We start from the raw sequence: 24506 nt of genomic DNA on the forward strand, positions 1-24506 counted from the left end.
TGTGTTGTGCCAGGTTCTCTCGGTTGTTTCCTGCTGAATCCGTTGTTTGTACAAGCTGTAACCTGGCAGCGGGCTTTACGTCTCCAGAGTCAATGTCTCCGCAGCAGATGAGTCAGATGTTGAGTATTTTGGCTTTGGAGGCGTCGTGTAACCCCACCCAGTGATAGTATGTGGGTATAAACACGGAGTAGACTCTCTTACTATGTGCGGCATCTGTGGGAAAGGTTTCCTCATGGTTTCTTTTTTTTTCTGTCTTTGCTTTGATAAGATTATAAACTTTTTTTTTTTTTTTTACCTGTTATGTAACAGGAAAGGCAGCAAAAGTATTTACGGATGCATGAAGCTGCTTCAAAAATGCAGGTTTTGGTGCTTTTTTTTGTGGTGCGTTTTTCAGGATCCCAAAGTTCAGCTTTGATTCCACCACAGGGGCATGAACCCAGGTCACCAATGCAAGACATATGTGAAACCATATTAACCAGAATTTCAAATGTAACAGTGGCGGGAGGTGACTTGTTCAGGAATAATTGACCTAAGACACTGGCAGTGCATTGAGTTTGTATGACACTATTTACTTTCACAGCATGGTCTGCCATTCAGTTGCTTATTCAATTTCACACCTCCCTGGGCCACAGGTATTGTTCAATCGCACATGTAGCTCAGCCAGTGTTTATACTGTACATATCACTAAACTATCCTAATACAAGCTACCATCTCAGTGACCAAGACCAGATGGTAAGATCACAAAAATAAATGAGTTTCACATACTGCTGTACTTGCTTATTTTCAGTAAAAATGCAGCAAAAACTGCTAGCTATGTTCACACTAGGCCTTTTTTTTTTTACTACCCATTACTTCCAATGGGTGAAAAACGCTGAAAGAAGTGACATGCTCTATCTTGCAAAAACCATTCAAAGCACAAAATCCTAATAAAATAAAACCAAGGTGTGTGCATGAGATTTCTGGAATGTCATAGACTTTGCTGGTACTGTAAAACGCAGGTGCAAATTTGCATGAAAAAACACATCAAAAAACGCTGAAAAAACAAGATGTGTGAACCTATCCTAAGGCTGCGTGAAACACGGGCACACAGCATCGATGTGTGATATTTTATTTATTTTTTAAAATACAGTTCCCATTCACTAAAATTGGTCCACAGCACAGATCAAAGCTGGACATGTCTCAGATTTTTTTTTTTTGCCAACGATTAGTCAACGAAAAGACATGTAAAGACACATTGATTGCAGTGGATCACTGAGCTAGTGATCTGTTAAACGGATAGGCAAATGAGGCAGTTGGCTAAGGGCAGATGACCCAATGGTTGGGTCTGGTATTCCGATCTGAGCATGGTCTTTCATTTCATGGATGTGTGAAACCTGCCTTGGAAATATAACTTATTAGACTTGGAGGCATCCCACAAAAAATATAAAGTATCTTACAACTCTAAAGAAGCCCAATGTATACCCCTTGCCGTTTCCATTTGTCAAGGTCCTTTAAACGAGCGCTGATTGTCTTGGCATTTTGACAATTCTCGTTTGTTCTGGCAAGAAATCTGCCCTTGTCACTCCACTCCTTCCTACATTGAGAGGTGAGCGAGGCAAATCACGTCACATCTTCGAATACCATGCGAGACGCGTGCACCATTGTCATGTGTCAATAGACCTGATGATACCTTTATCTCTCCTCTCAATTTCTTTAAAGAGGACCAGTCACCAGATCATAAGCATCTAGCTTTTAGCTTATTTTATTCCCCCTGCTCCCCTGAGTATTGCGTATTTTGCTTTACATAAATTCGCCATATGGTTCCAGAGATGTAGGCCTTTTTAATTGAGTGCTAATGTTATGATCTTTATAAAGGGGCCGCGCCTCCGAGGATCCTGTGGGCAGCATCCCTTTTGTACAGACCATAAAAATTAGCACTAAATAAAAAGGTCTATATCTCTAGAATTGCACAGTAGATTTAGAAGAAAGAAAGAAAAAAAAATCAGGAGAGCACTTGGAATAAAATGAAACAGTCTCCTTTTGACCAGGTGACAGGTCTTCTCAAACCCCTATGTTAACCCCTATATTTTGGCTTCTATTCATATAAGACATGTAGTTGCCTGATGTTCTGGCTGTTTCTCTGAGAATTGACTGGATTTTATTAAACTCCCAGATAGTAGAGGTTCATATACTACAAATAAATGGACCACAAATTCAAGTTGAGGAGCTGAAGAGCCGAGGACTTTCTTATTATGGCGGCAGTACTACTACATGGACGTCGGGCCCTTAGTGTTTCCTCTGCTGTCCGTCAGTTGTGTATATAATCCCCTGGGATGTTCTGGTTTTGATGTTTGAGAAGAACGTGGAGTTTTATTTCCTGTTTAGTAGATGCAGAATCCTGTTGCTTTTATTTGGATCACAAGTACTTATACAGAAGTCCTGCGGTCGGGGTTACTCACCTCCTGGACATTAGCTAGGGCAAATACCGGACCCAAAATTATATCTCTACAGCCGTATTACAGATCTGTAGTGCAATGTCCAGACTTTTCCCTGCAAGTTCCTGCCTAAAGGACTGTTAGGACCCAAGGAGGCGTAATTTCTTGAAGACATTTAAAAAGACTAAATTTGATCTGGAACAAAGGTGACAATGTTTAACTTTTTTTCAGGCCTTAATTTTGAAAAAAACAAAAAAAAAGTTCCCATAAGGATTGTTCGTCCTTCACCTTTGGTCATAGCCAGTTTAAAGGGATGTGAACATGGCCTTAGACTTTAGGTAGCCATGTGAAGTTTTTTTGAGTGACAATCAGAAGTGGGTCCAGCCTCAGGGGTACATTCACACATTGCAGATGCGAGACAGTGACTCCGTATCCATCAGGCCATGTTCACACCTTCAGGGGTGGAAGCTGCGCCATCATCCTGCCAGAATCCACTAGTCGTGGCTGTGATTTAAGCATCCAACGCAGATCCACTAACTAAAGTGCAGCGGAAATCAGAGTCCCAGCTACCGAGGGTTTTCTGAAAGTTGCACCAATGGCCAGGGAAATATAGCCTAATGGTTACTTGTGGGAATACTGTAGAATAGTTGGGTAAGGGTCTTCCACATCCAGTGTTGTGGTAGATTGCCGACGTCACTTTTACCCATCCACAGTCAGGCATGTAATCCCCTGGAGTGATGGCAGATGTGGGGTATTCGTTCTCCGAGGACACTATTCACCAGCCATTGATGTGTGGAGGGGGCCGCCGCACTAGTCTTCACACTACCGGCTTGTTACACTTCAGCACGGTTTGGCAGCTGACTTGGGCTCTGAATTTGCCACATGTTGCTGGAAGACACATGCCCGTTGGCAAATGTGAATGACTCTTGTTTTGTGAAGAGTTTCTGTATAATCAGTCTATTGAGGCAGACAGTGGTCTTTTCACCTTACCCCTTCATGGAGATGTCTCAGCTGAGTCTCTTAGAAGAGCACGCAGTAGCGGATCTGGACGCCTCTCAGGATCTCTGATAGCTCTGATAGACATGGATTCGGCTTGCCAATATTTTATCTTGTTGCTGCAGATCCAGAACTGTAGAAATGAGCAAACAATTGGGCAATGGCTGCAAGTTTTATGTTTTTGCCTGCGGGTCACCGCTATATGACAAAAGAGGAGAAAACTACAGAATAAACCCAGTCACTTATGTTATTACACACATACATGTAAGCCATAATCATCAACATTAACAGAAATAAGCACTTGAAATATATCACTCTCTTTGTAATGACTCCATATGATATGAGTTTAACCTTTTGTATTGAAGAACTGAAATAAATTAACTTTTTGATGATATTCTAATTTAGTGAGAAGCACTTGTGTGTATATATATCCCCATTGTAATTTCAGTGTACATGCTATGCTCTGACCCAAATTTCGTTTTAGACCTCCTTGTAGAGGACAGAGCATTTGGGTCATGATTTTTTTTATTGTTACATATTAAAGGATGAAATGCTCATTGTTTCTCTTAATTGACACAAATATGTACTCTGTTACTATTGCATTATCCAGATACCACTGTCATCTCCAAAATAATGGATGGAACTTTGTGTATAAGTATAGTCTGTGACCTCCAGAGCCGGAGTCTGTCCCCCAGCTGTTGGAGATGCCCAGTGATGGAGAAGCCAGTACAAGGCTCCGATCATTGCTTCCCTTCCCGGCTGTGATCTGTCACCGCTTCCTCCGGGTGTTCACCTGCCATGCCGACTGTTTCACTGTGTACTCAGTTTGTCTGTCCAGTTGTGGACGTTCTGTTGGCTACTTTTTTCTGTGGCAGAGGTGGTATCCGGCAGAGTCAGGTCACCAGATCCCTAACCAGGTTCTGATTTTTCAGCCAGGAGATCCAGTTGTCTGCCATAGTCACATTCAGCTGGATCTGGGCCAGGGTGGTTGGTGCTTCTTTAAGCTGTGGAGCAATTCTCCAATCCCAGAATACTACTTGGTGTCTGAATCATGGGAAAAGTGCCCATTATTGCATGAAGACCCTGATGGACACTTTGTATTGCTGATTAGACCTTGACCCTACTTCACTACCATCTGCTGACCCTCAGCAACCTGTGCAGAATGGTCATAAACACTTTAGGATAAGTTCACACAATGCATTTTTTGCGGTTTTCCAGCTGCGGAAATGCTGCGAAAACTCTTGTTAATAGGTCTGTCAGGTATAGCAATGCGAATCCGGATGTGGTGTGCACATGATCCGGAAATTTCCGCTCCGGATTCGCATTGCGGTAAAAACCGCAGCATGACCATTGTTTGTGCGTTTCCGCCGCAAATTCGCACCCATTGACTTGCATTGAATCGCAGCAAACCCGTAGGTAGAATATCTATATCTGCGGATATGTTGCATTTCAGTAAGCCGGAAACGCGCTACGGGTGGTACCCGGGTCAGGAGAGGAGGACTAAATCTCCTCTCATCCGACTGCCGCTCTCGCTGATAACAGCGAGAGTGGGGTGGATGGGAGGAGCAGTAGTCTGCTCTGCCCAGCCTGCGTCCCAGCCGTGAAAAAACAAAAGTAAAAATAAACCTCTATACTCACCTGTCCGGTGGCGATCCACTCCTCCCGGCGGCCAGCTGTATACTGTGGGCTTAAAGGGACTGTGTGCCCTTTATAAAACATGGCTGCTTTCCTTCAGTAATGGCAGCCCCTGGAAATGAGCGGTGTCTGGTATCCTAGCTCGGAAACCCTTTAATCAATAGGTCTGATCTGCAATACCAAAAATAGACCATTGAAAAGTGGTGCTGTTTAATGGAAGAAAGCAGCCATGTTTCTCTCCTGGCACATAGCCGCTGCTAATACAGAATTCTGTAGGACACCGTCATATATTTTATCATTTGGTAACAGTCTTGGGGAACCGGGCTGAAGTCTATTTCCTGGAAACTCAGCGCAACGTTATCTCTCTTTTTGATATGTTTTTCTAATATAAAGTCGACTCATCCAGTATTGTGGTTTGTTCACATAAGAATCTAATTCAGAGCAATCAGTTGTTGTATTATCTGGATTTTCCGCGTCCAGTCATCTGATCAGCGGGCAGCATGGTGGCTCAGTGGTTGGCACTGTTGGTTTACAGAGCTGAGGTCTTGGGCTCAAAGGACAACATCTACAAGGAGTTTGTATGTTCTCCCCGTGTTTGTGTGGGTTTCCTCTGGTTTCCTCCCTCACTCCAAAGACATACTGATAGGGAATCTAGATTGTGAGCCCCAACGGGGACAGCGATGATAATGTCTGTAAAGTGCTGTGGAATATGCTAGCTGTATAAGGAGTAACGACGTGTGCTTCATTCTTACAGCTCCAGCTATTCCTCGGCTGCCTTGGATTTTGAGAACTTGCACAAATTGGAACCCGTGTTTGATTCTCCAAGAATGTCGCGGCGTAGTCTACGTCTGGCAAACCCCACCACGGGCTTCACTGAGGACATCCTCAACAGCAGCACCAACTCCAATGTCTCCTACTCTGGAAGTGCTTCTAATGACCGGACAATTAGCAGGCAAGTGGTGAGACCTGATATCATACGGGAAAATACAAGATCTGGGTTAGAATTTTTTTTTTCTTATATGGTTAAAGCAGAGTTCTACCCAAATAAAAATGAAGTTCGGTAGAAATCCCTACTTTGCTTTACACCTCGGTTATGATTTCTGCTTGCTGACAGTGAACAGGGACTTGAAAATGGAGTCATAAGCCCAAATAAGACTCCATGTCTCTCAGCTCAGTTTTACAGTTGGATCTGGTCTAGACAATCCCCTTGAGCAAAATATATTGGTAGCACACGTCAACCATCTATGAAATTGGGAAGGCTCAACTTGCCCTGATGTGGTTTGGATTTCAACATACCAGTGTTCTGGCAGAGAGTAGACACCGTTGGCAGCCGCTTATCTCCCTTTACATATAAACACATCTGATTGGCATACCATCCATCTTTATTAGTGATGCGCACAAGTGCTCGTTACTAGAGTTTGCCGAGGGTGCTCGGGTATGCACAGAGTATCGCGGGTGCTCGAGTAACATGTTCGAGTCCCTGCGGTCGCGTGTTTCGTGGCTGTCTAACAGCCACGAAACATGCGGCCCGGTCGAACATGTTACTTGAGCACCCTTGGCAAAAAATAGTAATGAGCACTTGTGCTCATCACTAATCTTTATGATTGAGTTGGATGTTGGTTGCCACAATTATCCAGCTATCTGATATTTCTCTCGCTTTAAGGCGACCATACACAGTAGATCATCAGCCTAATACTCTGATTTTGACAGTCTAATGTACAGTGGGTATGGAAAGTATTCAGACCCCTTTAAATTTTTCACTCTTTTTTTTTCATTGCAGCCATTTGGTAAATTCTAAAAAGTTCATATTTTTCTCATTAAAGTACACTCTGCACCCCATCTTGACTGAAAAAAAACAAATGTAGAAATTTTTGCAAATTTATTAACCACTTCGCACCAGAGCCTGTTTTTGCCTTCGTGACCGGGCCAATTTTTTCAATTCTGACCACTGTCACTTTATGAAGTAATTACTCTGGAACGCTTCAACGGATCCCCCTGATTCTGAGATTGTTTTTTCTTGACATATTGTACTTCATGATAGTGGTAAAATTTCTTTGATATCACATGCGTTTATTTGTGAAAAAATCGGAAATTTGGCGAAAATTTTGCAATTTTCAAGCTTTGAATTTTCATGCCCTTAAATTAGAGAGATATGTCACACAAAATACTTAATAAATAACATTTCCCACATGTCTACTTTACATCAGCACAATTTTGGAACCAAAATTTTTTTTCGTTAGGGAGCTATAAGGGTTAAAAGTTGACCAGCGATTTCTCATTTTTCCAACAAAATTTACAAAAACATTTTTTTAGGGACCACATCATATTTGAAGTCACTTTGAGGGGTCTTTATGACAGAAAATACCCAAAAGTGACACCGTTCTAAAAACTGCACCCCTCAAGGTGCTCAAAACCACATTGAAGAACTTTATTAACCCTTCAGGTGCTTCACAGGAATTTTTGGAATGTGGAAGAAAAAAATTAACATTTAACTTTTTTCACAAAAATGTTACTTTAGACCCAATTTTTTTATTTTCACAGGGGTAACAGGAAAAAATGGACCCCAAAATTTTTTGTGCAATTTCTCTTGAGCGTGCTGATGCCCCATATGTGAGGGAAAACCACTGTTTGGGCGCACGGCAGGGCTCGGAAAGGAAGGAGCGCCATTAGACTTTTTGAATGTAAAATTTGTCTGAATAATTAGCAGACACCATGTTGCGTTTGGAGAGCTCCGGATGTGACTAAACAGTGGAAACCCCCCACAAGTGACACCATTTTGGAAACTAGACCCCTTAGGGAACATATCTAGATGTGTGGTGAGCACCTTGAACCCCAAGGTGCTTCACAGAAGTTTATAATATTGAGCTGTAAAAATAAAATTTTCACATTTTTCCTGCAAAAACGTTTTTCATCCCTTAATTTTGCATTATCATAAGGGTAATAGGATAAATTGCACCATGAAATTTGTTGTGCAATTTCTCCTGAACACGCTGATACCCCATATGTGGAGGCAAACCACTGTTTGGGCGCACGGCAGGGCTCGGAAGGGAAGGAGCGCCATTTGACTTTTTGAATGTAAAATTTGTTTGAATAATTAGCGGACGCCATGTTGCATTTGGGGAGCCCCTGATGTGCCTAAACAGTGGAAACCCCCCACAAGTGACACCATTTTGGAAACTAGACCCCTTAGGGAACTTATCTAGATGTGTGGTGAGCACCTTGCACCCCCAGCTGCTTCACAGAAGTTTATAATATTGAGCCATAAAAATAAAATTTTCACATTTTTCCCACAAAAAATGTTTTCCTTTCCCTAATTTTGTACTATCATAAGGGTAACAGGATAAATTGCACCATGAAATTTGTTGTTCAATTTCTCCTGAACACGCCGACACCCCATATGTGGGGGAAAACCACTGCTTTGGTGTACGGCAGGGTTCGGAAGAGAAAGGAGCGCTATGTTGGCTGGGATAGGCAGCAGACGCCATGTCACATTTGAAGAGTCGCTGACATGCCGAAACAGCAGAAACCCCCACAAGTGACCCCATTTTGTAAACTACACCTCTCAAGGAATTCATCTAGGGAAGTAGTGAGTATTTTTTAATTTTTAAATTTATACCATTGGGCAGTGAAGAAAACATAATTATATTTTTACCACAAAAAAATGTTTTACCCTCAGATTTTACATTTTCACACAGGGCAATGGGTAAAAATGGTGCCGAAATGTCACACAATTTCTTCTAAAAGTGGCAATACCCCATATGTGGCTGTATCGTACCGCTCAGCCATACGGTGAGATCTGGGGGGGACGGAGCGCTATTTGACAATTGGAGAACAAATTATTGTAGAATAGGCATTTGGATTTGGGAGCACACAATTTTTTGAATTTCTTTTGGGGGGCAAGGGCCATTTCGCTTTTCCAGAGCCTTTCTGCTACTAGTAACTTGGAAGTCCCTTATATTTTTAACAGATGACGGACCTGAGTGGGGACTAGCTTTTTTTGAGGACTGAGTTGAAGCTTTTATTGGGAACATTTTACGTAACATTTATGCGGCGCTCTAGGCTGAGCACTTACATCGGGGTTTCCATCTAAATTTCCAAGTGATGTAATTCAGATGAAACCCCTGCAGGATCCATTCACTGTAATGAGGCAGCAGAGTTACTCTGGACTCCGTCTGGCCTCTGTTTAGCGGTGTCCTTTTTTTCAGAAGTGCACAAAACTGTGGCCAACCGCACTTTTATGCACGCCTAAAACAAATGACACCGTGGGATCACAGGCTAGACGGCGTCCACAGTGGCCTATATCTGCCTCATTACAGGGAATCTTCCGTCATGGGTTCCGGCTGAATCACATATTTCAGAGATTTACATGGAAACTCTGGCGTAAGTGCTCAGCGCAGAGCGCAGGATAAATGTGGGCAGAGCCTTACTGCGATCTTTGGGAGACATAATAAACAAAACAGTAGCAGGTGAAGAATTGGTTTTATTTATTTTTTACGCCGTTCCTAGTGTGATATAACTGATTAGATTACTTTATTCTTCGGGTCGGTGCGATTACAGAGATACCAGATTTATATCGGGTTTTTATGACTGACAGCTGTCACACACGAAGACGCTTTTTTTTTTGCAAAATCTAGTTTTTGCATCGCCATATTTTGAGAGCTATAATTTTTCCATATTTCGGCCGACAGAGTCATGTGATGGCTTGTTTTTTGCAGGACGAGTTGACATTTTTATTGGTACCATTTGTGGGTACGTGACATTTTTTGATCGCTTTCTATTCTGTTTTTTGGGACGTAAAATTAACAAAAACAACAATTCAGGAATTGTTTTTTGAGGTTTTTTTTTATACCGTTCTGCATGTGGTAAAAGTGATCAGGCAGCGTTATTCTTCGGGTCAATACGTTTACAGCGATACTACACTTACTGTATATTTTTTTTATGTTTTGGCACTTTTACACAATAAAACAATTTTATAGAAAAAATATTTTTTTTGCATTGCTTTATTCTGAGAGGTATAACTTTTTTATTTTTTGGCTGATGGAGCTGTATAGCGGCTTGATTTTTGCGGAACAAGATGACGTTTTCAGCGGTACCATTTCTATTTCCATTTTGCTTTTTGATCGCATTTTTTTCCACTTTTTGTTTGGCGATCTGAGGAAAAAGCATAGTTTTTTGCTCCGTTTTTTATTTATTTTTATTACGGTGTACACATAAGGAGTTAATTAGTGTGACAGTTTTATAGCTCGGGTTGTTTCGGACGCGGCAATACCAAATATGTGTACTTTTTTTATTTTTGCATAAATATACGGATTTATCGGTTTAATATTTTATTTATTTATTTTGTATTTTTTTTTTTTTAACAGTTTCAAAACATTTTTTTAAACTTTTTTTTACATTTTTACTTAGTCCCTGTATGTGACATTAATTTTTATTTTTCTGATCCCTGATCTCATGTAATGTAATAGACATGTATTACATTATATGAGATCTTCACTGACTGTTTCACAGTCTCCTGTCTGGCATCAGCTACAGGCTGAAGCCAGACAGGAAGGACACCATATATGGCAGAGCTGGAGGCGGTCATGTGACCTCCAGCTGCCATAGCAACGCCAGGTCCTGAAAGCAATCAAGGGGTCGTCTGAGAGGTAAGTGGACGACCCCCTCTCCTCCTGCTGTCTTCTATATGCCGCGATCACTATAGATCGCGGCATATAGAAGACAGCAAAGGGTTAACATCACTGGGACCTGATCTAATCAGGTCCCGATGATGTTCCCTGTCAGAGCTAACGCTCTGCACCGCTCTCACAGCGCTTGCAGGACCCTGGGGGTCCTGAGCACTGCGAGACCACCCACCGTTTTTAAACGTCCGCGCTGCACAGAGCCCAGGCAGCGCGGACGTTTATCTACAGTGGGCGGTCGGGAAGCGGTTAAAGAAAAACTGAAATATCACATGGTTATAAGTATTCAGACCCTCTTTCATGCCATCGTTTTAAAACGATTGTACTGTGCATATACAACATCCTTGTTCTCTGCAGCATTTTTGCTCGTTCGTTGATTGATTGGCAGTCTTTTTAGACTGTTCAATAATTGGGATTGAGTGTTCCTAGGAATTACTGCTAACTCTGCAGATTCCATCTGAGAAAAAAAAAAAAACTCTGAAAAACCTCTGCTAGAAATAAACATAATACACAGCAATGTAAAAATGACCTCTGTTCAGTCTTTATGTTCCTACTTTAGCAGGTTCATTCTTCAGGGAAGCTGTTCGCCAGTCAGTCTAAATTATACAAAAATGACACCGGTGGCAGTGCCACCTCAAAACAACATCCAAGGCACCCAGGAAAGAGCCAGTCATCTTTTCCATAAAGTAGCCCTCCTTGAAAAGATAATTGTCTGAATGGACTTTTTCATTGGGTGAAATGAGTTTAAATCTTGCTAAAATCGTACTTCTCAGTAGCACATTGTTCTGTGTAAACAGAAGTTGTGCTACCAGTAAAAGGTATTCTTTGCACACAGGTTTATGGCATTATCTTTTAATTGTGGTAGACTACGACCACTGACCGATTTAAGTGTAGCCGATCAGCAGTCGCTTAGATGGTGTAAACGTTTATACTGTTAAAGGACTTCCGTTTTGGTGGTGCAAAGTACGGCACAAATAGTTTAGTAAATCAGTTCCAGTGTTTGTGAACGTCTTATGGTATATAAAGCGGCCTCCAAACCAGAGCTTCCCTGCCTTGTAATGGGAGACACATACAGGACATTCTGCAATTACAATATGCTTTCCTCCTTAGGTCTGTGAGACAGCGGCAGAACAGCAGCATGCAGTCTTCATCTAGCAGCCGTCGCTCATCCAGGAGAGGGGTTTCCGACGCCTCTTTCCAGAGCGGCTTTAGCATGCACGTCAACGATACTTCCACATTGTCAACAGTATTAGACGAGTCGTCCATACGGGAGCAGACCGAAGTGGACCACTTATGGGGTAAGTGGATCTGTTTTGCAACTGGGTAATGAAGATGTACAACATGCAAATTTTCAAAAACAGAACACCTTTTATTTCTAAGTAAAGTTTGTGCTGTTATTTTAGGAGGGGAAATCTGTGTCTAAGCATATACGTCCCAATCCGTGCCAACTGCAGGGTATATAGCACCCGTACACACTATTGAATGTTTGTGTGGGCACGATAAGTCTTCCACAATGGCAGCATTTATTTTTTTAAATATTAGGCAAGATTTCTCTCTATTCACAGGTACTATTCTTGCTCCCTTGATCACTACATGCTTTCTTGGCATACACAAAATATGTACCCAGCAAGCGACTCCCTCAGCAGCTTGAAATTTTGCCAAGATGGTTTGCAGTCCTAGGGCAACAAAATTGAAAAACAGACCTAAAGCAGAGTCTTGTTCAAACCTGAAGCGGAGGCTTTTATTAGGCGCTATGAAATATTTGGCTAAAGCACATGTAGATGCTGGAGCAGGGGAGCGGAAGACATGTCAAAACTTCCTCCATGATGGATTTCAATCATCTCGAAGAGTACAGGCATACGACGACTTGCACACGCGGGCAAGCCTACCGAATTTCCCAAGAGAGACTCTTCAGGATATTATACGTCTGCATGGTCTGTTGGGTGACATTGGTGCCTGCCGGGTTACTGACCCAGCTCTGTCTCCTGTTCTCTGGTTATGATGGAAGCCACAGTGTGATGGCATTTGTCAGTCCTACTTGAACAGTTCCATTTCTGCCACTGCAGATGCTCAGATGTCTCTTGTCTTTCCTCCCATGTGGAATAATGGGCCCCCCCGCATGGTCCTCCCATGCGGAATAATGGCCCCCCCATGGTCCTCCCATGCGGAATAATGCCCCCCCCCTCATGGTCCTCCCATGCGGAATAATGCCTCCCCCCCCCCCCCTCATGGTCCTTCCATGCGGAATAATGGGCCCCCCTCATGGTCCTCCCATGCGGAATAATGCCCCCCCCATGGTCCTCCCATGCAGAATAATGCCCCCCCCCCTCCTCCTCATGGTCCTCCCATGCGAATAATGGGCCCCCACATAGGGGTTTGGGTTCTGGTGTTGCGGGCCTAATATAATCTCACTGTGGGCCAGAGTTTGACGAGTATGCTCTAAACGTAGAGGATGCCCCATTGTCCCCGTCACAGGCCTAAGTGTAAAAATATCATTAAAAAGATCACTGTACTGTCCCCTCATATATTTGTACATTGTAATAAGATCTCCCTTAAGTTTAATGACGATCTTGATATTCCAGTCCACCCATTCCCTTATTAACCTTGGTTGCTCTTCTCTGACCCAGTCTAGTAAAGCTACTGTATACAATTTTGAATTCCAATGTAGAAGTGTGGCTGCACTAATGACTTGTATAGAGACAAAATTATGTTCTCATCATACGCATTTGTGCCTTTTAATGCATCCCATTATCTTAGTTGCCTTCGCAGCAGCTGCCTGACACTGATCACTAAAGTGCAGTTTGCCATCCACCCATACACCCACGTCTTTTTCACCCACCATTTTACCCAGTGTTTTATTTCCTTTACTCTAGTGCATGACCTTGCATTTATCTACATTAAATTTCAATTGCCATTTCTCATCCCAAGCCTCCAGCTTGCATAAATCCTTCTGTAATATTAAATTATCTACTTCTGTGTTAATTACCCTTCAGAGTTTAGTATCATCTGCAAATATTGTAATTCTACTCTGTATGCCCCCTACTAGAGTATTAATAAATCTTAAAAAGAAGAGGGCCCAATACTGCCCCCCTTGGTACCCCACTTTTAACTGTGACCCAATCAGAGTGTGTTACGTTTTGTTTCACCGAAAATGTGGCGTCATTCATACATAAGATTGTTCATGGGCATTTACTATCCAGAATGGAGTCAGGAGATAATGGTTAGCCAAGTTATTTACGGCGTTTGCCTTTTACTTGCAGTCTATCCTGTAGATCACTATGGGAGTTGTTATTGGGCAGAAGTCAATACTGCTTTACATCTTCCTTGGTTATATAGTAACCTATGTTATTGTTCTGTTGTATTCACCATTTCTAGAGACAGGTTTTTTTTTCTTCTCTTGTGATCATCATGTACCGGAGCTGGAGGAGTTTCATTCCCAATGCTTTCGTATAAAAAAAAATAAATAAAAAAGTAACTGATTTTATAATGAAGCTCCAGCATCATGTCTCCCACTTGTGATGTGTTCTGCTTTAGTGAAGGACGGCAGTGGTGAATTTGTTCCTTGCAACTACCTGATTCTCTTTGCTTTTTTGACGCCATAATATCGCGTAACAAAGTATGAACAACCCCATGTGTCTAACCGGCGGAAAAGTGGTGACCGATGGGAAAGCTCATCTGCATTATTTAGATCTCCCTTTTAGGTTGCCTCTATATAAAAGGGCTTTTCTTATATTACCTCTGACCTGTATGGATCCATTATACTTGACACTATATAAGTCTATGGAGCTATTACCTCCAATCTAACTTCTAGAGAAGAATCTTGTTAAAGAGGTAGCACATACCAATCTAAGGCTATGTTCTCATTCCGTTTTAACCTACGGTTGAGGTTTGTCTGAAGCTCAGGAAAATGGCATTCGAACATTTCCGCTGATGACACCATTGACTATAATGATGTAGTCAATGGCATAGTTGTCAGAATTTTCGGCCGTATCCACTTAAAGGAAGCGGGCACCAAAATGTGGAGGACTGTGCCTTGTGCTCGCCTCAGATAGGCGGATACTGACGAAAATGATGTCTTGCAGAGCACACAGTGACTTCCTCTACAACATTAGTCAGTTGCCCGTATGCGCAAATGTTCAAATCTCATTTTCCAGGGATTCAGACACAAACTTTGTCCAAGCCATTGGTGTCCTAAAACGCAGTGTGAATACACCCTAAAGTTGTCCTTTCATATTGGATAAATATGGATGGGTCCTGCCAAACATCTAATGTGTATGGGGCCTCTTGACACCGATGGTGGCAGATGTCAACAGCTAAGGATTGGTAGACCAGTAGAGATGAGATGTCTAGTCTGGCATTGACTTACTCGCCTCTTCATACAGAAAGCATCGTGTTTTCTTCACTATGACCAGTGTCAGACTGAAGAACATTGGGCCCACCAGAGGATTTGATTCTGAGGGCCCACCTTTCTCCCCCACTCTAGAGCCCCATAGCAGCTGCAAGCTTTGCACTATGAACTCTCCTGAAGTAAAAGCCAGGGCCCACCGGAGGATTCCCCGGTTCTCTGTTGGGCCCGTCCAACCCTGACTATGACCAATGTAGAAATGTAATATTCCAGTCGGATTTCGTGTTGTTCCACTAGGGTTGGGGCTGTTGGGTCCCATCCAGATAAGACAACTGCTCTACTACAGGAAAGTAAATGATTCACACAGGAAAACAGTGTTGTAGCCGAAAGTGTCTCTTCCTCTATAAAATAGGCCTATTGCTGAGAACAAGGGCAGCGCGGAGCTAGCGGGCACCGCTCTGCTACAGCTGTGATCTTCACAGCTCCCTTTCTGTTAATCGCGGTTGCTTAGCAACTCGTTCAGCATGCGTCTGCTACTTCTTCGCAGTATAATTTTGTTCCCTTTTATACACCGTTTATATCCCGTCGCCCCCGTCTCAGAGCACCTGGCTGAATGTACATGACGAAAAAATAATTATAAAGCTTTTGAATGTATTTTTCTCTCGTTGTCTCTCCTATAGGCCTTGATGACGATGATCCTAAAGGTAAGAAGTAGGTTGTATGTCAGTCTTTGTAATTCACCTGTTGAAGGCAACAAAAAGTGTATTATTTTTTTTTTTATTTATTTATTTTTTTTCAAGCTGGGGAAACTACAATGACTCAGGAAAATGGAGAAGTCCTCACCGTCGAAACTCAGACAACCCTATTAAATGGCTACACCTGCAATGACTGCAGCATGCTCTCCGAGAGGAGTGATGTCCTCACCGCGTTCTCCCCCGTGCCAGCCGCGTCCTCCTACACCATCTCTACAAAAGTGTACAGCCGGGACCGCAGCCACAAGTCAAGTAAGATTTCCCATCTCCGGCCATCACTTCTGCTTGTCCTCACTTCACTGGTTTTGCAATGATTCCTTATTTGTTCTCTGCTTCATACGGTCACCGATTCATGACAGAAGCCACATGCAAAGCATGGCAAATATCTGCATGAGTAGGAGCCCGCATTTTACTGCAGGTATCTGGGAGTTTCCAAAATCCATAAGGACGACTTAAAGTTTTAATAAAGATTCTGTGCTTTCTATTGTGTTTATATTATAATATATAAAAAGTTATATTTGAAAATATATTCTAATATATAAAAATGTTATAAAATGTAATATATACCTACACGGGAGTTTGTTCGGCTGAGCGATACTGTTCTCTATGAGAGAGCTGCCTGCTGACACGCCAGCCGGCCGACGTATCTCCAGCTGAACAATGCAATCGGCAGTGTGAATTCGGACATGTTTGATCAGGTTTACTCCTGACCATCATTCGGTCAGCGCCCCCATGCACATTAAACTTTCAAGCAAACCCGTCCATATCGGCGGGCTCAGCTGACTTAAGCCTTCATAAGGATCTCCAAATACATTAGACTTATCAGTCTGATACAAGGCAAGACTAGTACGGGGGAAAATGAGCCCCCACTGGACTAATACTGCCTCGTAAGCCTATGTGACTCTGCAGGATACAAGTTAAATCCTCTTTTGGCCACGTTCACACCTTCAGTATTTAGTCAGTTTGTAAGCCCAAACCAGGCGTGGAACAATCAGAGGAAAATTATAATAGAAAGATGCCATTTTTCATCCACTCCTGGTTTTGGGTTACAAATGCTGATGTAAAATACTGAACGTGTGAATGTGGGCTTATTAGAAGTTACGAGTAGCTGTTATCCGATAGCTATACTAGAAGTGAAGCCTTATAGCTAGCCTTTCTTTTAGCTTTTGGACTAGTTTAGGGCACAGTCTTCTGCTCGATGGCTTCTTAAAGAGGTTCTGTAAGTTGTACAGGAATGGTTATTGCATACAGGACTTGTACCCCCATATAGTGCACAGGGGAAGAATGTGATGGGGGGTCTTCCTTTCTGTGCCTCGGTCATGAGTGATGGAAATGCCTTGTTTTCTCTTGTTAGGAGAAGGATCTCAGTACGTGCACAAGGCAGCGGTGCTGGTCAGAAGGGCAATGTCATCCCTGACTGCACTGCTCGTCACACTGTTTCACGTGATTACAATGAAGCTTGGTTTTGAGACGAAAGGTACCAAAAAAAATGGTGATTAGCCTTCCCCCTACCCACTGCCTCTGCACAATATGACTTCACAATCTCTTGGCTTGGGGCGCTTGGAAAGTGGTGGCTTTTCTCCTCTCTGCAGCTTAGACGGCTCCTGGTGACTATTGCTGGACCCTGTCCTTATAGCTTGTGCACCCCCGCTCTCGCAGGTTGGGATGTGATGCCCACCTCTCATTTACTGGAGTTTCATCTTAGACTTGGGAATCTTCCATTCACTTTTCTTCTCCGCTCTGGTGTGATGCCGCTCTAATGATCTCTTATATGGTGTATGTAGATACAGTGGGATCATATTTTAATGGACTTTATCATATGCTTTGTACTTTAAAGGATTATTCCCAAAATCTCATCCATAGGATGTTCCCGAGAGTGGGGCTCCAGAGTCTCCTCATGAATGGAGTGGGGGAGGGGAAACAGTCAGACCCCAGTGATCAGCAAACTATAAATTAACTTATGGATAGAGGAACTTATGATTTTGGAAATAACCTTTTAGCTCCACATTTTTACCTTCTGCTTGCTATCAGTGGATGTAAATGGTCTTGGATCATGCCGATAAGGCTGGCTGCTAAGTCTGCAACAATTGCCACTTTTTTTTTTTTAGGAAAACCTGTGGGCTAAAAGCTTCAACAAAAATCTTTTTGTCCTGTTTGCTTAAAGGGATTGTCCAGGAATACAACACTGATGACCAGAGCACCACAGCTCCATAGTGGCCATTCTGCAGATATTTTCATTAGAAAATGATTAAATGAGTTTTCCAGGATTAGAAAAACATGGCACCAGCCATGACCGTAGGTTGTGCCGCCATGGTCACGTGGTGCTGCCCTGATCTAATCCTGAATAACCCCTTTAAGCTTTATACAGAACTCTATAACCTTAAGGGTATGTTCACACATGCCTTTCCCACACGTGTGCATGGTTTCCATGTAGATTTTGACACCGATTGGAAGTAGATTTCACATGATGCTTTTGTAAAATGTGTTACCTTTTGCGATGCTGTAATACATTCTGCAGATTTTCTGCCTGAAAATCCAGACTGATTTCTGCCCTGTGTGAACATACCCTTTTTAAGCCGTTTTTTGAGAGCCAAGTATGAATGGGCATTTCGCAAGTGTCAATTTCCTTGAAGTTGGACTTTTTGGTGGGGTTCGGACCACAGCTGGTTTATTTTAAGGACAGTCCTATAATGTTTGACTCCTGGAAATCTCCTTTTGGAGAATCTACACATCACAAGGTGCATGCTATTAAGCAAAGTGCAAGGTGCCACTGTGCAAACAGCAAGCAAATTTTATTCATAGCATTGTCAAGATTCCCGTCTCCTTGGTGTCATGCAAATCCAGAGCCAGGCGCTTTTTATATTTAATTTTGCCCCGTGTGTGTGTGTTTTCCAGCTCACTCGAATTTCTGTGGAAGTATGAATGTGAAAGCCCATCAGTCGGAGGCCGGACATCTCCATGTGAATGGAGAAACTCTCTGTAAGTATCCTAATGCATGGCACTCGCTGCTCGGAAGACGTACTCCCACGTAGTGGAGGCATCCGCTGTAAAGTCTTGGCGTGCACGTAATCTTGAGACATTTGATAACATGCCGCTATTCTGTAGAGGATTCCTTGCTAGCCAATTTGGCCAACTCCACTGTTTATGCAGATGGTCCAACAAAATTTAATGCATGTTGCTCTCCTCTCGTGCCGCTTTCCCAACCTCAAGTCAGGTGAGACTACCGTTTACCTCCAGTACCTTGCCCTCGTGGTACAGGGGCCGGGCTATAGGAAGCTGTCTGTAGAGCTTCTGCATTGTACAGATGACATGGAAGAGAGTACACGAGGGGCTCATCTGAAAGGGCCACATCTTGGGTTCCTAAACTCTCGTGGAGGTGGCTTAAAATATTGAGAGCTTTTTATTTTGGGGGATTGAGCTCCAATACTAGACCCAGCCACCACTAAAGTATGAGGCTATGTCTTGGGAAGGTGTATGGCATTGGAGCATGGCAACTATGATACGCGGGGGTCGAGCTCCCCATACCAAGGATAGGCCATCATTTGGAAACCACTTTAAAGTTGCAGTTGACCTTAGAGTTGGACTTTAAAGGGTTATTCCTGTCTAAGAACATGATGGCATATCGTTTGGAGTCTGACCTTTGGGACCACCACCGATCTGAAGTTTGAAGGGGCTACAGCGCGGCTACGCTACAGTTTTAACCTTGTAATGGGGCATTCTAGGCGACCCAATGAGGCATGGCTCCTGTCCATTGAATAGGGCTGTTCCCTGGGCTTGGTCACTTGGCTATGGAGGAAACTGCAGCTAGCCCTATTCAATTGGAAGGAGCCGTGACACATGGGGTGGCCAGAAATGCCCTTGTGGAGGAGCGCTGCATCCTCTTGGTTTTCGGTGACTGTAAAGGGCACGCAGCGCCTGGGAACGGAGCGATCCTAGTAAGTGATGTACCATCACCTAATAATGGGAATGTCGTCTAATACTGTACCGCATTGGCTTTCCAGGGGGTTGAGAGGTTTGAGGACTGTTAACTAATTCTTATAATAATCAACAGGTGATGACTGTAAAAGGATGAAACATGAAACCCGCACCACTGTCCACACGCAGTCCTCACAGGCTAAGAGGGTGACGGGGTCCTTGTGGCACGTCTTTTCTTACACAGGTCCATTTTGCACATTTTTATTTTTCCTCCCTAACATCCACTGTCCTCGTCTGCACACTGATCCAGAATCTACATTTCTCTTTTATTAACTCTGGTCTTTTGAGCCCAGTGCTGTCATAGTCATCACCTAGCTAAGAAAAAAGTCAACCTGCAAAGGGAGCTGGTCGTCTTCCTTCTATAATGTTGCAGCGGAGTCTGGGACGTCAGTGGGCTCTGCAGAATTCATCATTTTCTGGTGTCTGACCTCTAGTCCTCAGCGTGCTAGCACATGTTGTGTGTGATTCCTGGAATGTATTGGAGTAGGCATCTCGCCCTCCAGCCTGCAAACGTGCCCCAACATGGTGCGCCATCTGCATATGGCACTGATATTCCAAAAAATGAGCAGAAGGTTTTCTACCAAAAATGCACTTCCCTGTTCCTCTGCAGCAGCTAATTGGGTAGTTGCATGTACATATCACTTGCTGTAGGTTGCAGTGCACACTGTAACGGGATGAACTACAGTTGGAATTTATTTCAGTTGCTTATGTAACAGTTTCCTATTGGTATCGAATAGCTTTAGACGTAATCCGGTAATAGAGGGCATTTGATATAGGGCACAGTCAGACGGCCATATAAATCGGAACGCAGTGCATGGACTGGCCGGCGGCTCTCCCTACCCGAGCGTGACAGCTTCATGTATTTTTATGCAACTGTCACGCTCCAATTGGGAGAGCCGCCGGGCTGTCTGAGCATTGCGGTCCAATTTATACAGCAGTCTCTTAGAGATGTTTCCATCTCCAACATTTATGGCAATATTCCACAGGTGCGGATAGTGGTGGGATGCAGATCTATCCTCAGAATAAGGACTGTCTGTCAGACCCTTAGCCTGGTGAGATGGAAAATGAATTTGGTTATCCGTGGTTCTCTCCATTCACTTCTATGGGAGTCCTAGTAGCAGCCAAGTACAGGGACCCCTTTTCCACAGTTGGACCATAAGGGATCCACTGGATGATCCATAAATACTTATTGCTTATTCCAGGCCACATGCGCAGGGCCAGTACAGATGTAGATTCCCGATGGTCATGTGCATGGAGTCTGGACCAGATTCCTGGGATCAGTTGTAAGCCATTGCCTGAAGGATTAGTACAAAGTGTTGGGGTTGGCACAATATCTTCTATTGCGATTAATTCTTTACCTTCTTTTCCTCCCCACTCCTCCTTGTACACCTTGATTAACACTTTTATAGCACTAACGTATTCCGTAGCCCTGTACAAAGCATGCTTGCCCATCAATGGAGGCTTAATGCAGACCGGTCTCCTCTGCTTAATTTTATTTATTTTTTCTTTTAGGTTACCTTTTAATGCAAGCGGTGCGCAGTGCTGGAGCGGCTGGATGGTTTGTATCCAGGAAGGTGTTGTCGTTTCTTTGGTTGGCCATTGTATCACCAGGTTATTATTTTGATTTTGCGCATTGGGAAGGTCTCTGCATTTATTCACTTTTTTTCTTTGCTTTCTGGTCATATTGTCTTTTATTTGATTAATATATAGATATAAATTGTCATAGTCCTCTGTATATTGTGTTCATCTGGTATGGGCCCTCACATCGATCACTTCTTGTACTGTTGTACCACACCAATAGTATATAGTAACGTGGCGTAGAAGTGCTTGCCAGTTCTGTCTATTCTGTACCTGGTATTGGGATGCACATTTTTTTCATTCCAGGTTTTATTGCACACTTGGGTGTCCATTTATCACAGCGTATTCATCTGCATGAGCTCTCGGCTTTAACTCCTGTTTACATAGCGAGCTGAGTGTGTCTAATCCTTCATCTCTGCCTTGCAGGAATGGCCGCATCGGGAATGTTCTGGTGGCTGGGCACAGGCTGGTACCAACTCACCACCCTGGTTTCCTTGCTAAATGTATTTTTGCTAACTAGGTCAGTATCTTTATGAAATTGTGTGTGTGGGTGAGAAAGGAAGGCTTAAATGTGGGTCAGGGTGAACAAATCCATATGCTTGTTTTGCAGTTTTATCTAGACATTGGCCCGTAGAATACAGATGTAGCAAAGTTTAACTTTACACTGATAAACCTCTATAAACATGCACTGGGATAGCATGGCACCAAAAGCGTAATGACCTGCACTGGGATAGCATGGCACCAAAAGCGTAATGACCTGCACTGGGATAGCATGGCACCAAAAGCGTAATGACCTGCACTGGGATAGCATGGCATAACAGTGTAATGACCTGCACTGGGATAGCATGGCATAACAGTGTAATGACCTGCACTGGGATAGCATGGCACCAAAAGCGTAATGACCTGCACTGGAATAGCATGGCACCAAAAGCGTAATGACCTGCACTGGGATAGCATGGCACCAAAAGCGTAATGACCTGCACTGGGATAGCATGGCACCAAAAGCGTAATGACCTGCACTGGGATAGCATGGCACCAAAAGCGTAATGACCTGCACTGGGATAGCATGGCACCAAAAGCGTAATGACCTGCGCTGGGATAGCATGGCACCAAAAGCGTAATGACCTGCACTGGGATAGCATGGCATAACAGTGTAATGACCTGCACTGGGATAGCATGGCACCAAAAGCGTAATGACCTGCACTGGGATAGCATGGCATAACAGTGTAATGACCTGCACTGGAATAGCATGGCACCAAAAGAGTAATGACCTGCACTGGGATAGCATGGCACCAAAAGCGTAATGACCTGCACTGGGATAGCATGGCATAACAGTGTAATGACCTGCACTGGGATAGCATGGCACCAAAAGCGTAATGACCTGCACTGGGATAGCATGGCACCAAAAGCGTGATGACCTGCACTGGGATAGCATGGCATAACAGTGTAATGACCTGCACTGGGATAGCATGGCACCAAAAGCGTAATGACCTGCACTGGGATAGCATGGCATAACAGTGTAATGACCTGCACTGGGATAGCATGGCACCAAAAGCGTAATGACCTGCGCTGGGATAGCATGGCACCAAAAGCGTAATGACCTGCGCTGGGATAGCATGGCACCAAAAGCGTAATGACCTACTCTGGGATAGCATGGCACCAAAAGCGTAATGACCTGCACTGGGATAGCATGGCATAACAGTGTAATGACCTGCACTGGGATAGCATGGCATAACAGTGTAATGACCTGCACTGGGATAGCATGGCATAACAGTGTAATGACCTGCACTGGGATAGCATGGCATAACAGTGTAATGACCTGCACTGGGATAGCATGGCATAACAGTGTAATGACCTGCACTGGGATAGCATGGCATAACAGTGTAATGACCTGCACTGGGATAGCATGGCATAACAGTGGAATGACCTGCACTGGGATAGCATGGCACCACAACAGTGGAATGACCTGCACTGGGATAGCATGGCACCACAACAGTGGAATGACCTGCACTGGGATAGCATGGCACCAAAAGCGTAATGACCTGCACTGGGATAGCATGGCACCAAAAGCGTAATGACCTGCACTGGAATAGCATGGCACCAAAAGCGTAATGACATGCACTGGGATAGCATGGCATAACAGTGTAATGACCTGCACTGGGATAGCATGGCATAACAGTGTAATGACCTGCACTGGGATAGCATGGCATAACAGTGTAATGACCTGCACTGGGATAGCATGGCACCAAAAGCGTAATGACCTGCACTGGGATAGCATGGCACCAAAAGCGTAATGACCTGCACTGGGATAGCATGGCATAACAGTGTAATGACCTGCACTGGGATAGCATGGCACCAAAAGCGTAATGACCTGCACTGGGATAGCATGGCACCAAAAGCGTAATGACCTGCACTGGAATAGCATGGCACCAAAAGCGTAATGACCTGCACTGGGATAGCATGGCACCAAAAGCGTAATGACCTGCACTGGGATAGCATGGCACCACAACAGTGGAATGACCTGCACTGGGATAGCATGGCACCACAACAGTGGAATGACCTGCACTGGGATAGCATGGCACCACAACAGTGGAATGACCTGCACTGGGATAGCATGGCACCACAACAGTGGAATGACCTGCACTGGGATAGCATGGCACCACAACAGTGGAATGACCTGCACTGGGATAGCATGGCACCACAACAGTGGAATGACCTGCACTGGGATTGCATAGCGCAAAAGTGTAATAACTCCTAACTTGATAACTATCAAAGTCTTGTGGAGCGTGTTAGGTTTACTTAACTTTGTGTCAAGTTAAGAATATCTCATTTATCAAGATAATGTTATTTGTCAAGTTGGGTTTTTCTACATCTGTACAATGGGAGAATCAGCTCACCTGTTTTTCACCATAAACAAAGCAAAGAGAAAATGTGATACATTAATGCACCAATGTATCCGAAATGGAAACAAAATACAAATCAGGTGAAATGTTTTTCTCTCCAACCGCCAGGAACTTAAAGGGATATTCCCATCTCCAAGATCCTATCCCAATATGTAGTAGATATAATAATTAATAGCAAATACCTCCAATTAGAAATGTAGTATAGTTCTAGTAAGGTATGTCGATTACCC

The 24506-nt window shown here is 43.6% G+C and overlaps 1 protein-coding gene across 12 annotated transcripts in view; it reads left to right on the top strand.

Moving 5' to 3' along the window:
* Nucleotides 1-24506, top strand: part of SUN1 (Sad1 and UNC84 domain containing 1) — a 53743-nt gene that overhangs the window by 11689 nt on the left and 17548 nt on the right. For 4 of the 12 annotated variants that reach the window (XM_073648029.1, XM_073648032.1, XM_073648031.1 and 1 more), the window contains 9 exons: nucleotides 5800-5997; nucleotides 11834-12021; nucleotides 15749-15772; nucleotides 15869-16072; nucleotides 17175-17312; nucleotides 18716-18799; nucleotides 19872-19979; nucleotides 21308-21406; nucleotides 21800-21893. In XM_073648029.1, the coding sequence (XP_073504130.1) occupies nucleotides 5800-5997; nucleotides 11834-12021; nucleotides 15749-15772; nucleotides 15869-16072; nucleotides 17175-17312; nucleotides 18716-18799; nucleotides 19872-19979; nucleotides 21308-21406; nucleotides 21800-21893 (1137 nt within the window). The remainder of the gene's footprint in view (nucleotides 1-5799; nucleotides 5998-11833; nucleotides 12022-15748; nucleotides 15773-15868; nucleotides 16073-17174; nucleotides 17313-18715; nucleotides 18800-19871; nucleotides 19980-21307; nucleotides 21407-21799; nucleotides 21894-24506) is intronic. The other 8 variants (XM_073648030.1, XM_073648034.1, XM_073648038.1 and 5 more) reach the window with 6 other exon arrangements.

The sequence above is a fragment of the Phyllobates terribilis genome, unplaced genomic scaffold, assembly GCF_046119375.1.
Source record: "Phyllobates terribilis strain yellow unplaced genomic scaffold, ASM4611937v1 Scaffold_9__5_contigs__length_417890890, whole genome shotgun sequence".
Lineage (NCBI taxonomy): Eukaryota > Metazoa > Chordata > Amphibia > Anura > Dendrobatidae > Phyllobates > Phyllobates terribilis.